Source organism: Zymoseptoria tritici, chromosome 10, assembly GCF_000219625.1.
Source record: "Zymoseptoria tritici IPO323 chromosome 10, whole genome shotgun sequence".
NCBI classification, from domain to species: Eukaryota; Fungi; Ascomycota; class Dothideomycetes; order Mycosphaerellales; family Mycosphaerellaceae; genus Zymoseptoria; species Zymoseptoria tritici.
The window spans coordinates 1,323,458-1,339,896 of NC_018209.1; the positions used below are offsets into that span (position 1 = coordinate 1,323,458).

The 16,439-nt window shown below is 47.1% G+C and overlaps 4 protein-coding genes across 4 annotated transcripts; 3 read left to right on the forward strand and 1 right to left on the reverse strand.

The window, feature by feature from the left end:
- Window positions 1–8,923: 8,923 nt before the first annotated feature.
- MYCGRDRAFT_96370 (uncharacterized protein) lies at window positions 8,924–9,517 on the reverse strand (the record flags this gene model as incomplete). Its single annotated transcript, XM_003848993.1, has 1 exon — window positions 8,924–9,517. One exon carries the CDS (start codon window positions 9,515–9,517, stop codon window positions 8,924–8,926), a length of 594 nt encoding a protein of 197 aa, XP_003849041.1.
- Window positions 9,518–10,008: 491 nt separating this feature from the next.
- On the forward strand, window positions 10,009–10,710 carry MYCGRDRAFT_96371 (uncharacterized protein; the record flags this gene model as incomplete). Its single annotated transcript, XM_003848912.1, has 1 exon — window positions 10,009–10,710. The coding sequence occupies one exon, from the start codon at window positions 10,009–10,011 to the stop codon at window positions 10,708–10,710; it is 702 nt and encodes a 233-aa protein (XP_003848960.1).
- Window positions 10,711–11,190: 480 nt separating this feature from the next.
- MYCGRDRAFT_96372 (uncharacterized protein) lies at window positions 11,191–11,847 on the forward strand (the record flags this gene model as incomplete). Its single annotated transcript, XM_003848913.1, has 1 exon — window positions 11,191–11,847. The coding sequence occupies one exon, from the start codon at window positions 11,191–11,193 to the stop codon at window positions 11,845–11,847; it is 657 nt and encodes a 218-aa protein (XP_003848961.1).
- Window positions 11,848–13,759: 1,912 nt separating this feature from the next.
- Window positions 13,760–15,973, forward strand: MYCGRDRAFT_48386 (uncharacterized protein; the record flags this gene model as incomplete). The annotated part of the gene is made up of 4 exons (XM_003848914.1): window positions 13,760–14,056; window positions 14,109–14,131; window positions 14,191–15,083; window positions 15,150–15,973. The coding sequence occupies 4 exons, from the start codon at window positions 13,760–13,762 to the stop codon at window positions 15,971–15,973; spliced, it is 2,037 nt and encodes a 678-aa protein (XP_003848962.1).
- Between the last annotated feature and the right edge of the window lie 466 nt (window positions 15,974–16,439).

Here is a 16,439-nt window from a genome sequence, read left to right on the forward strand (position 1 = left end):
AGCCTTAACTAAATTATTATTCTTAATAGTCGGTTCTTTGTAACGTAGTCGTATACTCCTCTTACGTCGAGGAAGATAACCGAAGTCTTCTTTTTCTTTCTTCGATTCTCCTCGATTTCGTTTATTAAGAGAAGTACTATATCGATAGCTAATTTCTTCTTTCGCCCTCTTAACTACGAGTCGTATAGAAGGGGCTTCGTCTCTACGATAATCCCTAGGCGTTTTGCAAGTATTCTCTCGCTAATCTTACTAAAGCAGTTTAGGAGAGAGATAACTTAGTAGGCCTTAGGGACCGAATAGTCTAGTTTTCCCGGCTTTGCTAGAACTACGCCTGTCGCAACTTTCTAGCATCGGAGGTAGTATCCTTTATCGAGTAGCCTACTATATATACATAGAAAGGTAATAGGAATAGCGCTGTATGCTTTACTAATAATAGCTTGCATAATGCTGTCTAGGCCTGGCGTTTTTCCTTTTACTATCTTCGTACTATAGGCGGTAGCGAGTTCCTCTTCGGTTAGCGTAGTTTAGCCCTAATCCCCGGCTGTATACGCTTCTTAACAGCTAGGTAGAGGTTCCTTGGTAGGAGGGCGCGGAAATAAGGCTTCGGAGAAGGCCTTACATTTCCCCTCGAAAGAATCTTCGTTATTTATCGTAGGTATCTATCTTTAGCTGCTATTCCTAGTATAGGACATAGCTTTAAAGATAGATTTCGAGTCTTCTTTTTCGAGGAAAGCGTTTTAGTAGTTCTTCTTAGCTGTTTTAATAGCTTAGAAGTACTCGTTTCTCGCTTTCGTATACGCCTCTTTCTCGTCTAGCGTCGGCGTACGTCCGTAGGTAAAGGTCTGTCTATATGTTCTAGACATTGTACGGCGTAGCGTGCGTAGCTCTCTATTCTACTAAGGTTTTGCGTAGGCGTGTACTACTTTCTCTAGGATTGCTCCCCGCATCGATTTGGTAATATATAAGGTAAAGGAGTCTACGATGTCGTCGAGGGAGTTCGTATAGTTAATAGACGTCGCCTTACTTATTAGGAGATCTATAAACAGTTCCTAATCCGCGGAAGCTATATCTAGAACTACTTTCTTCTATTAGGCTCGATCTTGCGCGCTAATAAGGTCTATAGATATAGCCTTATAGTCTAAGCCTATTAGAATCGTTCTCTAGTCGATTTCTTTCGTAGATAGGGATCCTCTTATAAACGTAAGGTCTAGGACCGACTCTGCGTCTAGGTACGGCCTATAGAAGGTCCCGATACCTATCGTATTATATAGAGTAAAGCCCTAGTCTTCTATCTACTCTATAAATTCGCGGGCGCTAGTAGTATCCTTTCCCCTCGGATCCTAGGACGGGTGTCTAAGGTTAAAGTCTCCTACTAGTAGAGTATTTAGAAGGAACGTGTTACGTAGAGAGTAGAGGATTCTCTCTGTTGTTCGTCGGTTTTGCGGGTTCTCGGTATCCTAAAGGTCCTTCTCGTTATAGAGATTAACTATCTAGATCTTGTTGCCCTTCTTGTCTAAAATAACAAAGGAAAGTATGTCGCTGTCGTCTAATAAAATAGGAGAGATATTAACGTTAAGTCTTATACTAATATATAGCATTGTTCTTAGCCGGATCGTCGAATCCGTAGTCGTTAGGAATAGCTAGTTATATTCCCGGTATGCGATAGACCTTGTCTCTTTGTAGCCTGTTATTAGGTCTTCTATAGTCTACGGTTCCTAGACTAGTAGAAGGTCGGCTTTCTGCTTAACCGCGACGTCTAAGGTAGACTCTATAGCCTCGATAGATTAGTTAAGATTAACATAGAAAATCCGTAGAGAGTGTTCTAATATATAAAACGTTCTAGGGGCCTCCCTTTCTATTGTATACGATCCTTTGCCTTCTCGACTCTTAGGCTGTCTACACCTACATATAGACGGTTTTAAATAGCCCTTTTTGCCTCCTCCTTAGTAGCAAAACCTACTAGAACTATCGCCCTAGTAAGAGTCCTTCTTCTCTCTTCGTTTGTTAGCTAAATCGGGGTACCTGCGAGTTTAAGACCTCTATTAAAGGTCTTAATTTCTCGTTAAATGTCCTATAGGCCCGTTAGCGTATTAAAGTTCGCGGTCGAGACGCTGTAGACTACGACCTTATGCTAGAGAGAGTCCTCTATTACCCGTGCCTCGCCGACGATATCGGTAACCTTAGTAAGGCTATTAATCGTTCGTTAGCGGGCTTTCTCTATTGCAAAGTTTAGGACAATATTACCCTAAAATAATTTCTTTATCGCAAGGATAGCTAGCTCTTGGTCTTCGCCTTTAAGAGCATTGTTAATTTTGTCTCGGGTTGCGATCTAGTCGAGTTCCTTCTCTTTATCCTTTAGTACAAGGATAAGAGGTATTAGTTCTGCTTGTTCTTTCGGCTTGCTAGCCCTCCGGGAGACGGTCGTCTACTATTGTTGTTATTGTTATTGTTGTTGTTATTATGTTGTCTTTATTATCGAGGAGGTAGAGGTAGAGGTAGCCGATCCGCTATCTCCCTTAATAACGTCTGCGAAAGTAGGCTTCTTCGCCTATGCTGCTAGTTTCTTTGTTATTATTTCTAAGTTTGAGACTTGCTTTGCGAGGATTTAGGACGTTGTCCTAAAGTCTATATACTTAGTAAAGTGCCGAAAGACTTCGAGAAGGTTAAGAACCTAGGTTTGCTCTCCTAGAAACCCGACTAGATCCCCTGCCGCTTCGACTAGTAGCTGTCGGGCTTGTAGGATCTTCTCGTTCGCGGGCGTATAAGAGAGTGTTTGTTTCTTTCTAAGAGAAGGGCTACGAGTCGGGGAGATACTAAATTCGAAGGGGTTTTGCCTTTTCCTAGGTAGGAAAGGAATGCCGGTTCTTTTTAGTAGTTCCTTCGGCAACAGTAGGGTTTTAAGAGACTTAAACGTAACTTCCTCGTTCCCTCTAGCCGTAGCTTTTAGAGTCTAAGGGGCTAAGCTTGCGTCTATTATTTCCGTCTTAGTAGACATTATCTTATTATTGTTATTTGTTGTTTAAAAAGAGGCTTAGTAGTCTTACGCCGAGAGGGCTACTTGTTCGTCTCTATTTCTAATCGCGTTCGGGTCTTAGCCTACTTATAATACTAGGGCACTCTTCTCCCTACTATATAAGAGTATAGGAGAAGGTATACTTTAAAGAGGAGAGAAGAGATATATAAATATACTTCTGCTTTTAGGAAGTACTCTAGCCTATAGTAACATGCGTCTTTGTAGTAGGCTTTAGAAGTATTCTACGGGTAGCTATAGTAGGTTTAGGACAACCTTTATCTCTAGGGAAAGGTAGGCCTATACTCTATATAGAGTATCTAGCTATATAGCTAGTACTACTACTCTAATCCCTAGAGGTGCAAATTCGTCCTTACTAAACTATACTGCTCCTTTAGCTTCCTCTCTCGGCGGCGTAGGATAATAGGTAACTCTAGTATAGAGAGAACTAAGTATATATATATGTTTGTGTATCCTAGGAACACTACTCTTGTTTAGCCTTTAGCTCTTTTAAACTTCGACCAAATTAGGCGTTTAATAGCTAGAATAAAAGCTCTCGTCGAGGGCTTTTAAACGGGCTACACAGCGTCCGAATCGGCGGCGTATTAGTTATGTTGTAGTGTGTTAAAGTGTTATAGTATAGGTTATAAACCTTCCTTGTGCAATGCCCTAAACAGGGAATATTCCGAGTATAGGGGAGGTAAGGTCGGAATAAGGTTTCGGAGGTAGGGGCCAAAATCCCGGAGTTTAGCAAAATTTGCACCCCAAAGGGGGCAACAAGGTAAATCTTTGAACTCTAGTAGCGGCGTAGGTTTTAAGGGCAGCGGGGTGAATGCGGGTTCGTTGGAACGGCCTTAATAAGGGCTTTCGAATAGTGCGTGTTTGGTGATGAACGGGTTAATATTAGGTGTGCAATGGAAGTGCGGATGTCGATGTATTTTTGAAGGAGAGGTTATAATCTTATGCTAAAACCTAGTAAGGGCAGATAGTTTAAACTTCTAAACTATATAGTTAGTTAAAGTGTTCTCCTAGAATCCTAAATTCTAGTATTTCTCTGCTCTAGGATAGAACTTTTATAAATTAGGTCTCCCCTAATTATATAGATATGCTCTGTATCTAAATCTCCTAACCTTTGTTAGATTAATATATAGAGTTCTAGTATTAAGATCTTAATTAAATTCCTAAAGAGGAATCTTATTAGTTAATAGGTATACTAGCCTGTTAGTAAGGAAGATTATATATATAACTACAAAACTCTAAAGAGGAAGAGGTAGGCTAGAGTTAATTATTATTGCTCTTACCTTATTAAGGATAACCTTATTAGATAATTCTGTAATTCTATTCTGCTTAGGAGTATAGGGAGCTAAGAAATCCTATCTTAGTCCCTTATTCTCTACAAATATAATTAGATTATTATTATTAAACTCTCCTCCTCTATCTAAGAACTAGATCTTAACTATCTTTTTATACTAGTTAAATGTTTTAGTAGTCTATTTCTTAATAATTTGTGCAGCTTGTAATTTAAGCTTATAGAAGATAGCCTATCTCCTTCTTAACTTTATATTAGTAATTATAAGGATATACTTGTATCTAAAGATATCTAGTAGAAAGATTAGTCCTATAATATTAATATAGACCTTATCTAATAAGGATTAAGGTATTAGTCTTAGAGTTCTTAACACTACTCTCTATAACCTTATAAGCTTACATAGCTTATAGTGCTTAAGTATAGATATGTTAATCTGCTTAAATCCTTAGACTTAAGCCTTTGTTATACTAAGAATCTTGTTCCTTATATAGCCTAGTCTCTAGTGCTATCTTATTATATTAGCCTTAAGTATAGTAAAGGCTAGATAGGACATATTCCTATTAGTTATAGAAGCAACTTTAGTACTCTCCTTAAGGAGAGAGATAGTTATATTCTAGAGGATTAGAACATTATAAGTAGACTAAACCTTGCCTATCTTCTTATTATTCCTTAGAATATATAAAGATAGCCTATCTAAGTAGACCTTATACTTTAGCTAAAGAGTCTCTGCTAAGATAAGGTTATAATTAGAGTTAGGAGAGTATAATATATCTTATAAGGTAATGTTTAACTTATTCCCCTTATACTTTATTATAATCCTTATACTTCCTAAATATGTAACTATACTTTATCTAATAGCTTAAGAGAACCTAATTAGGGTTTTTAGGGGTTTAAGGTCTAAGAACTAGGACTTATTATTAAAGAAGTAGTATAATATATTAGAATCCTAGATAATAGTATTACTCCTTTATATTCTAGCAGTAGCAATTGCTACTCCTATAAATAAGCTATCTAAATTAGAGCCTAAGCCTATATTAGAAGAGGAGATAGGCTTAATTACTATAGCACCCTTTCCTCCCTTCTTATTATATCTCTTACTCTTATCTTAGGACTTCTTCTTGTCCTTATTAGATCCTCCTTTTCCTTTATATACCTAGGACTTTAGGGCTTTATTAGGGTGCTTCTTAAAGTAATCTGCATTTGTATAGATATAATAGGTATACTTAATATACTAATTATTATCTATTATAATACCCCTAAATCCTCCTGCTGTCCTTTATATCTATAAAGGAGGTTCCTTAATTAATAAGGTAATTAGCTCTTTAAGAGTTATGTTCTTAATATAATAGGATTATCTCTAGCTTCTTAGGTATTCTAGATAGTAAAGGCCCTAGATAAAGAATAGCCTAATCTGCTTATTACTAAAGGTAAGCTTTAAGACTAGAATATTCTTAGACCTAGAGTATTATTCTATTATAGAGATATACTTGTAATACTACTTCTAGAAGTCCTTATAGTACTTCTAAGTATTTATTCCTTAAATCTTAATATTGCTAATTCTAAGAATCCTTAGGCTGTTATAAATGTTTATAATTACAATAGGCCTATAGGTAGCTATAATAGTATTATACAGTTCCTTAGCTATCTTCTTTATATCCCTAAAGTTAGGCCTTAGAGATTAGTTAATCCTTTTGCTAATAATCCTATATGCAATTAGGTTATACTTATGCTAGACTTAGAAAGGAGTTAGTCTTAGTCTACTAGTTAGAATAGGTTCTATTACTAGAGTATCCCCTCCTTCTTTTTAGAAAGGAGTTAGAGCCTAGGAAGATAAAGTAGTACTCTCCTTAGTTAGTAGAGAGGGATATCTAACTTTAATTCCTAGCTTTAGTTAGGTAGGGTACTAGGGAATGTTATAAAAGATATAGCCTAATACCTCCTTGTCTATAAGGGCTGCTTTAAGTATCCTTAACTAGTCTAAGAAGTTACTTCCCTTTCTTAGGACTTTATTCTCCTTCGCAGTCTTAAACTTATTAGCCTACATTACGGCTATTGTTATAACTAGCTCTTTCTCGGCTTGCTAGTTAACTATCTAAACAGTATATAGTAAGGTTCTAGTAGCTGCGCTTAGAACAGACAATTCTTCCTTAAGTATGCAGTAGTTACGCCGGGCTTATAACCTATTATAATTAGACTTAAGCTAAGTAGAAGAAGACCTCTAATTAGCAGGTATATATTGTTATGTAGAGAGAATCTTAAGTATAAGATTCTTACTTTAGCTATCTGTGTGTAGGAATGCCTTAGCACTAGTCACGTGCACTTTACTAATAGTTAGTCTGATGATCTACAACAAGATATACCTCGCTCGTTTCTTCCTTCTTCCTTTTCTTCCTTCTTGCTTTTCCTCCTCCTCAGATAGACGCTCAATCCAATACGTATTGGGCCATACATTCAGTGAAAGCTCAGCGGTCAGGCATGGAATCGTGTCGAGAAGCGGCAAGGCACGGAGGATACTCGGAACGTCTTTTATTCCGAATGAAGTCTTGTCGAAAGTCTCCTTGACATCGGACGAATACAGTTCCCGTTCCGATTGAGATCTGGTCAGTAGCCGCTGTATGCCTGCTGCTTCCCCTCATGCACTTTTCTTGGCGTCGACGACTGCCCGGTACGTCCGGAGCTGCTCTACGGGGATCTACGGTCGAACTACGCGATAGCACAGCGGGAACCCCAGAACAAGGTGATGTAATGCTACTTCCCTTGCATATATCGCGCGGGATGTAGCATTCCCGAGTTCCGTCGATTGGCATTATGCTTACCTTCTGAGAGGCTCGGACCCGTCGATACCGTCATCGTCGTCGGGAACGGCGTGACCTGAGGTTCCGGTACACCCTGCTCGCGCTCTCGATCCTCAGTACCCTGCTCATCCTTTCCGGCACCTGCCTGAAATCTAGAAAATGCCCTGGAAAGACCGTGAGGGACCAGCTGTGGTCTTGGTCTGAATTGGCTCGGACACATTGGAAGCGTCATCGGAGGCCGTACACCAAAACGTCTATATCAAGTGGTTCGCATCCGCCTCTGCTTCTATTCCTGTTGACAGAGCAATCACTACTTCTTCCGACATCTCATTGGCCATCAAGATACCACCGAACATCCACCAGCCCAAAGCTATCCCCAGGAATCCAATCATGCTCTTCAAGACAACCGTCATCATCGCCCTGATCACAGCCGCACGAGCGGCGGATCCTTTGCCCATTGAAGGAGTAGGTCTTTCCTTGAGCACACTACCTTCTGTTTGTACTAAATTAGCATCCAGACATGCAACGGTCCCAGTGCTACCTCTGAGAAGGGTGATTGCAATGGGATGGTTGGCGGTACATCGTACAGTCTCCCCTGCTCAATGGTAAGTCATACCCAAAACCACACGCTCACACCGCCAGTCGTGCTCACCAAACGATGTTTTGAAGGACCACTGCGGCCACTACCCCCAGATTGGGGACCACGTGTGCTACTTCGATTGGGACAATGGCAATGCCAATTGTTACTAGGGGCCCCGCAATCAGGTATGTTCTGATGCGTGGCCGGAGGCTCTGCTCTGCTGCCAACATGGCCGCTGATCCGTCCCAAAGGACCATGCTTGTAGAGATGCCACCAGACCTTGCTACTTGGGACTGTGCCAAAGGAAAGGCGACTGGCTACCAATAACGGAGTCAATCTCTTGCAGGCACCTACAAGACACGAAACGGCGAAGGAAAGGCGACGTGGGATTGGGAACCGTGTGCACATCTGACAGTCTCTTCCGTTATTGTTCAGCAGACTTGCTATCTTTCCCAACTTGGACATTCTGCGTTGTCTCCACTCTCATGCATTCGCCAAGACCCAACGCAAGATGCCATTTCACTCGATCTCATCCACTCTATCTCCAGCTCGATCACAAGCTCTTCCAATTGAAGCTCGAGATCATATAGGAACAGCATCGCACATGAATGCTCCTCGATAGTGGGCAAAAGGTATTAGGAATCGTCGATGTACTCGTAGGGCGGCAGGAAGTGTCGGTGTTCACCGGAGCATCAGGCGATGTTGTGACGAGGGAAGCTTTGATGAAATCCGAAATTTGAGATGATGAAGTGAAGTGTTGTTATGCAAACGAAGTATTTCGAGCTTTAAGGAAAGACATATGGAACAAGCTAACCTTACAATAACTGTGATCTGGACTGAATGAGCTTCAGCAGGCAAATGAGAGCTTTCTCAGTGCTCTCAATTCTACTCGTGAAGCTATGTGCGCTTTTGAAAGCTTTGTGGCTCTGATGTGCGCTCGAGAAGCCGGCGTGTGTGGCCGGTATGCAGTGAGCGTATGTGATTGATACTTCGATGCTGTCTTGATGCTGGTGGTTGAGGGCGGCGATGGTTGGGATGCTCTGATCGTTCTCTCCCTGGAATCGATGATGGTGGAAGCTGTCGAACTGTGGCAGGAAGAGTGTTGAGCAAGGAGGGATCCTGTGCGCAACGAGCCATATTGAGAGCTTGTCGTTGTTGATTCGCGTTGGGGCGAACTTGCTTGCTGATGTCTCCTGCTCGTTCCCTCAAATCTTTGCTCATTGTTCGCCTCAGCGTAGAGGCACCTTGACGGCCCCATCCTCCTTCTTCATGATCAAGACCCGATCGAAGTACGCTCTGATAGTGTCCCCGCGCATGATCGCTCGCGCTTCATCATCTCCGAGCATCCAGGGCATGCGTTCGGACTCGACTTCATCTGCGAGCGCGATCATCTCGGGAACCTCTCTCCGCATCCACCGGATGCGGCAGACTAGAGTCCTTGCGCTCTTCTCCACATTCAGTGCCTGACGCAATCCCCTGATCGCCATCTCCAAGAGCTCTGGCAATTCGGCATACCATGCCGTGATGCAAATAGCGATGTACCAATCGGGCTTCTGTTCTTCTTCGAACAGATCTGCCTCGCAGCTTCCATAAATGAAGCGCAGCACCACCTCGACCGAACGCATTGAAAAGCAACTATCCATACAGATCTCATCTTTTCCTTCACACATTTCACTGGCGCTCCACTCATCGTGAAAGAGCTTTGACGCCGCGAACAGAATGCGCTTGTGGCAGTGCCAGCGCCCGCCGTCCTCGGGCATCACAATGCAGTCGGAGTAAGTCGGGTCGTTGAAGAGAGTGGTGGTAGCCCCAGCAGTGTCCATGATGGTGAGATGTCGGTGACGAGTTCGATAGGCTGAGAGGTAGGTCCGTCTTCTAGTTCTGCGATGTGACGCTTGATGGATGTTTGTTATCGAAGCAGTGTCCTTGCTCGTGGTGGTTGGTTCGGTAGTGCTGGCCAAGGTGGTCGTTTTCGAAATGAGAAGACTGAGTGTGTGGAAGTTGATGGAAGTGAAGTGGCGCCAGCGAAGATCATATGCTGCCGCGGAACATGTTGAGCGAGCTAGGCCAGGACGGACCTGACGCCGACGGAAGTGAATGAGCATTGTCGGTCAGCAAGCGGATCATGTTTGCTGTCACATGCAAATCTGTACTCAAGTACATCCATGTATTTGCGAAGGTCTGCTTCGTCCACATCTAACACTTCGCTTGCATTTCTCCTGGCGAAGCCCTTCGCCCACTTGTGACAGTACAGTCCCGTAACACCGTTCAGTCCCTCTCTTACCCAGGCTTGCCAAAAATTCAGCCACCCACCATGAGCTCCACCAAAGACTACACCTGGCACTTCAACAACCGCCATGAGTTCGATCTGCTGTTGTACTACGGCCCGATAGATGACAGAGAAGAACTGTTCCTCAAACAGTCAATCCTCTGCTACCAGTCCAAGCTGTTCGAAAAGGAATGTGCCAATACGCCGTCTGTCCCAAGAGGCCACTCTCACGCCCGTGGGGTAGGGCCAACGCTCCACGTCACCATCGAAGCGTACTATGATGCCAGGATGGTCGATGGAGTTATCTATGCACTGCACAGACCGATGCATAAAGCGAAGGAGTGGCTTGGTGGGATGGGATGGGCAGCACTTCTCCGAATCTTCGAATTTGCTGAATACCTTGGGCTGCATGAGTTCGAGCCAGTCGTCCGTGATCTGCTCTTGCAGCGGGTGGGCGAGATTCTAGACCCTGCCGAAGTTCGTCGGGCAATCGATGTTGTTGGTCCGCTGCAAAGCAGATATGTTGCGCATGGACAGTTTGCTCTTGACTTGGACCAGGTCATGGCAAGACTGCTTCACCAGCGGGAGCGGACAAGGGATAGGCAGCGAGAACAGACCGAGGCGACGAGGAGGGATCTGAGAAGGATCATGGGCATGCTTTGCGATCCGGATGCGAGGTACCAGATTTCGGAGGGGGAGTATGAGAGGTTTGCGGAAGCTGTGAAGCGCAGTAATTGGCTTTTGTAGTCGGAAGAAGGACTGATTTGAGTATCGTATTGACGAGCGACTCGAGGCGGCAGAGTGTGGCGGACAAGTGTTGGACGGGCTGAGAATGCAATCTGGTGCTGCCGTGAAGGTCTGGAGAGCGAGCTTGTGGGCATCGCCCTTGAACCTAAATGAAGTGAATGAGCTTCGTGAGTCAGCAACGAACTTTGTGGGATCTCGACCGTCGTCACATGCAAACGCACACTTGGAATTGACCCACTTCTCGCGCACAAACGCTTTGGGTGCGTGACTTTGTCCTGCACTTCTTGCAGAGTCGTCTTCCTCGGTACCATTTTCGCAGGCCGTGTGAGCAGCAGACCTTATCGCCGACGTCGACGCCGCGCCAGTCCACGACATCCTATCATCAATCATAAGCGCAAGACACACGCACTACAACGAGTCGATATCAGCCTCCATCTCATTCAGAATTCAGCAGCGACCACCACCCAAAACACACATACCATGGCCACCAACGCCGTCATTGCGGCATGCATCAACGATCCGTACCATGCGGATGTAGTGGTGGAATGCGGTTCGCCCGACGCTCGGTGGGAGGTGGACTGCCACAAGGCGGTCATCTGCCCACAATCGACCTTTCTGTCGAACAAATGCGCCGCTTCCGGCGATCGACCGGTCGAGACCAAAGCCAAGGATAGGATCGTCATCGACGCTCCTTACGACGGCAAGGCTGTCACAGCAGTGCTGCGGTCAATGTACAGATCGAAGGAAGATACGGAGTGGCTGCAAGGCTTTGCGTGGATCGATTTGCTCCGCATGTTCCAAGTCGCTCATCTCTTCGAACGAAACGACTTGGAGCCGATGATCTGTTCCACCGCCTCTCTGAAGGTCGATGAGATCGTCGACCTCGATCAAATCGAGGGCGCGCTCGATGAATACCGGAAGCTGGGGCAGCCATACTTGTATGGTCACTTTGGCAACGATCTCGAAAAACTTCACCACAGGCAGTTCGCTTTGCAGAAGAAGCGGAAGGAGGACACGAAGCGTGAGCTAGTCGATACTTTGGCGGCGCTTCGCAATCCTGAAACTAGGGGCGATCTGTCGGAGGAGGCATACATCAAGTTTCTCGAGGCCGTCCAGGGCAGCAACTGGCTCCATTAGGCGGGAGTCGGAGGCCGCTCGAGGTCGAAAGAGACATGACGCACAGGGGTTCGCAGACAGCGGAACATTCTCAGGTGAAGCGTGCAGCATGAGGATAAAAAGAGGGTCGCATCTTGCTCATGGACATTAGCGTCAGTACCGCAGTTCGAAGTTATCGAGACAGGGTCGAAGAGACTCACTTCGCATCGTGGAGTCCTTCGTATACCAACACTGAAGCTTTTCAACTTCGACCGGTCCTTGTGAAATGGTAGTCCAGTGTGAACAGGTCCAAGACTCACCCATGCTGTTTCGATAGTAGCTGACATGTGCCGCCGTCAGTCGAGCCCAAAGCAGAAAGGGCGCAATTCACTCTGGACCACGCTGCTGCCACATGCAAGCACCGCTTTTCCAGCTTGGCCTGTCCCACTAACGCCTTTTCTCCGCGCACGCACTCTGTCCCTCAACAACCACCACAGCTTCAGTGACGTTTTTATCACAATTCAAGCTTGAAATACCACACCGACTCTTCAGACACTTACGCACGACCGGCATCTCTCTTGCACCTGCGGTGCCACAAGCCTCAAAACCCGACCTCCAAAGCAGCACATCCACTCCGACCTGAACCCCGCAAGCCACAGCAGCTCGAGACAGACATACATCATGAGCTACGCCGTCGAGATGTCGACTCTGTTCGATGACCGCAAATACGCCGACCTGATGGTGTACTGCGGCCCGCCAACGTCCTGGAAAATCGTATATTGCCACCGTGCCATTGTCTGCCCGCAGTCAACATTCTTCGCCGAAGCCTGCGCCGCCGACGAGGCCAAGGTAAATTCCGTAAGGAGTACCAGCCGCAGGTTCACTGCCATTGTCGATGAGTTACATAACGCCATCTTGGTCGGCCAAATTCTCCAGTGTCTCTACTTACCGACACAGGACACATTCGAGTGGCTCAATGCAAAGCCGTGGACCAAACTTTTGCCAATCTTCGAAATTGTTCGACTCTTTCGCCTGACGGAAGTGGTCGCCGCAGTTCACAAGCGCATATCCGAAGAGATCTCCAGCATCGAGGATTTCAACGGCATCATCAACGCCCTCGACGTCTTAAAGACTCATAAGCTCAAACACGCCGGGGATACTAGCTTCGACGTCGATATCGCGCAATTGCAACAAGCGCTCACTACAGAGAAGAAAGACCAGATGCGAACGTTGCGATTGCTCCGCATTCCTGGCAGGAGACACGAGATTTCGGAGGCATCGTACCGGAAGTTCTTGGACGCAGTCAAAAGCAGCAATTGGGCTCAGCAGATGCAGGCGGACGACGAGGAGGGAGAGACGGGCTGGGATGAGCGTGGCAATCGCTTTGGAAGCTGTTGACTTCACTCCGGTGGAGCAAAGGTCCCGAAGTGTTTTCGCGATGGACTTCCGCCGGCTGGCCAGCTTCCACGGTGACTGTCTTGTACGCCGAAGGCACGGAGAAGGACAGACTACGATCGGAGGACCGCGACGGAAGTGCGACAAATGTTAGTTTGGCTGCGGTTCGTGGGAGGAGGATGGATCAGAGTAAGCAGAGCGAATGCTGTTTTGCTGTCGACGCAGGCTTGTCGGTCTGCGTGGTCTCACCCAATGGCATAATGGAAAAGCAACTTGAGCTGGCTCGAGCCACTTCATAGTCAATTGATATGGCATATTGATTTCGTATGAGCTGTCAATGAGTGTGAACGAAAGAAGCAGCGCGTGAAGTCAGACGAAGTAGGCGGGGCATTTCGGCCCCCACGCTACCACCTTAGCGTGTTCGCGGCAACAACCTCCACCCGTCGTCGATCAGCTGCGTAATCGCGACCTGAAGGAACGGACGATCCTGTCGACGCAGCAAATCCAACGGACGACATGGATCCAGCGTGGAGCGAACTGGACCTGACATATTCGTGACATGGCATCGCGCAGGAGCTTGGGCGGCGGCAGAGTACTCGGGAGTGGAAAGGGCCTTGCTCCGCCAGCGCCGGCGCCAGCGATATCGATACCACCGAAACAAGTTCAGGCGACGCGAAACACTGGACTCCTCTCACCGTCAGAGAGCTCAGTATCGCTAAATTCGCAAGCGTCCAGCACGCCGATCACCGATCATGAGGACCTCACTTCACGAATCGCTCTTGATGAGCAAGGCTCGGCGCAAGCGGCGGCGGCGGCCAGCTCGAGGATGGTCTGTCCAATATGCAATGAGGAGATGGTAGGCAGAATATACATGATGAAGTGGGAGAAGACGTTGCTAACGGCAGCAGGTCACATTGCTACAGCTGAATAGGTAGGTACGGAAGCCAGGCGACCATCACATGTGGCTGCACATCTCTGACCCCAGCACAGACACATCGACGATAACCACGCGAATCTGGAGGTGATCGAGCAAGACGAGGCAAAGACTTGGTTCAAATCACAAATGACAAAGGCGAAGAAGTTCCAGCCGCTCGCCTTGATCAACCAGAAGCTGCGCGGGTTGGAGGTATTCGAGTCGAACGACGAGCTATTACAGGCTGTGACAGCTGTGACAGGCCCGCCTCCCGTCGCTGAAATGAGAGGTGGACCAGCGGCCGCATTGCCAGCGAAAGAGGAAGAGCCGCCGAATCCGGATGAGGTGGTAACCAGGACACATTGGCAGCGACCACGAGTCAATGATGCCTGCGCAGATCCGATGTGTGGCAGGAGACTGGGAGCACAGAACGGGCAGATAAATTGCAGACACTGCGGCAAGCTGTTCTGCGAGGAGCATACCATGTACCAGATGAAGCTGTCCCGGTCAGCTCAGCATGAACCCGTTCGTGGGTTGTGGTGTCGAGTTTGCGAGACTTGCTATAAGAGCCGGCCTGGATATCTTGACAATCGTGGGTTTGAGAGGGATCATACGGAATTCTTGAAGAGTGCGAGGAGGAAGACAGTGGACAAGAAGTACCTGGAGACAAGCAGGCTTGAGACGAGGCTTACCAGGTTGACCCAGCTTTTGGCCAATCCTCCTCCGGCGGAACAAACGACTACAAGTATGCTTTGGTCGTCTTTTGCTGGTAACAAGCCCCAGATCAGAGCTTTGGAGCAGTCTGTGGTACCCTGGGAAGATGACGCTACAGTCGCGGCCTGTCCGTTCTGCCACCAACCTTTCTCGCAATACACAATGCGGCGGCATCACTGCCGAATATGTGGACGTGTTGTCTGCGGCGATCCGGCGACTTCTTGCTCATCTGAGATCGGTCTCGATGTTGATCTCAGTGAGTCTAACCAATACAACTCCGCAATGCAACACTGACACCGCCCAGTCACTGACATACTTGCAGAAAAAGCCGGCAGTGGCGAGGGCAAAGTCTCCGTTGACGTCCGAATGTGCAAAGACTGCAACCGCACCATCTTCAGCAAAGCCGACTTCGCCCGCGAACTTTCCACCCAAACGCCTCTCCAACGCGCATACCAGAACCTCATCTCTTTCGAGCACGGCATCCGGCTCATGCTCCCCAAATTCCAGCGCATCCTCATACCACTTCAAGATCCCGACAATCCTCCTTCGTCGAACCAAATCGCCGAAGCGGGCAAGATTCGGAAACGGCTCACCGACGCCTTCACACAGTACGATGTTGCAGCTCGCAGAGTACGAGACATGGATACAGGCGGCAGTCCAACGCAAGAACGATTGCAGAAAGCCATCTACCTACAAGCCACGAATTTCCTTCACATTCACATGCTGCCCCTGAAGTCCCTGCCAAAAATCATGAAACACGCCAACCCCTCGACCTCGTCAAGTCTCCGGCCCTCCACACCAACAACACCAAACGGCCACCTCAGACCTCCACATCTCACGAACGGCTCATCCTCATCTTCGCCACTCCGCCCCGACCACTCCCGCACCTCATCCGCCAGCTCTGCCGCCATCACCGCTCTTGAAGCCGAAGAGAAGGAATTGAAAGAACGGCTGATGGTCTTGGAAGAACAACAGTTCTTTGTCAAGGAGATGATTGCGGATGCGGGCAAGAGGAGAAAGTATGACGAAGTGTCAGCGTTGACGAGGAATGCGGAGGATCTGGGACGGGAGGTGGATGCGCTGAGGGGCGAGTTGGAGGGTATGGAGGGACAGTGGAGGGGGGTTTATGAAGAGGGATTGGGATGAGAGAGGAAGGCATGCCGCATCTTGAGACTGCGAGAGCATATAGGGAATACGAAGATCATGAATTGAAGACCCACGATGCTCGCGAACCTCTTTTGTCATACCATTCGGGCCTCGAGTCGGCTTGCGGACTGGAAAGCTATCGTTATCAGCCTCATCTCGAGCGACCTACGGAGGTCATGTCTCGTGCCTGGAGAAAGGGCCGCATGGTCTCTTAGACCTTGCCGCCCCGGGCTCATGCAGCGTTGCGACCAACATCCGTCTGCGCAGCCATAGATTTCGCAAAGTGGGATGGAGGATGACCTGGATTCGCTGATGAAGGCTGCCGAACAATCCGGCTGCATGCCCTCCCGTTGTCGTTATGATGCGCAGGGCGGAAGACGGAGGTACTGCCTCCGATAATTTGATCGTTCAGATGTGCTCGCAGAATTACGGTCAGCTCTTGTCGATGTCACGTACACAGGCAGGG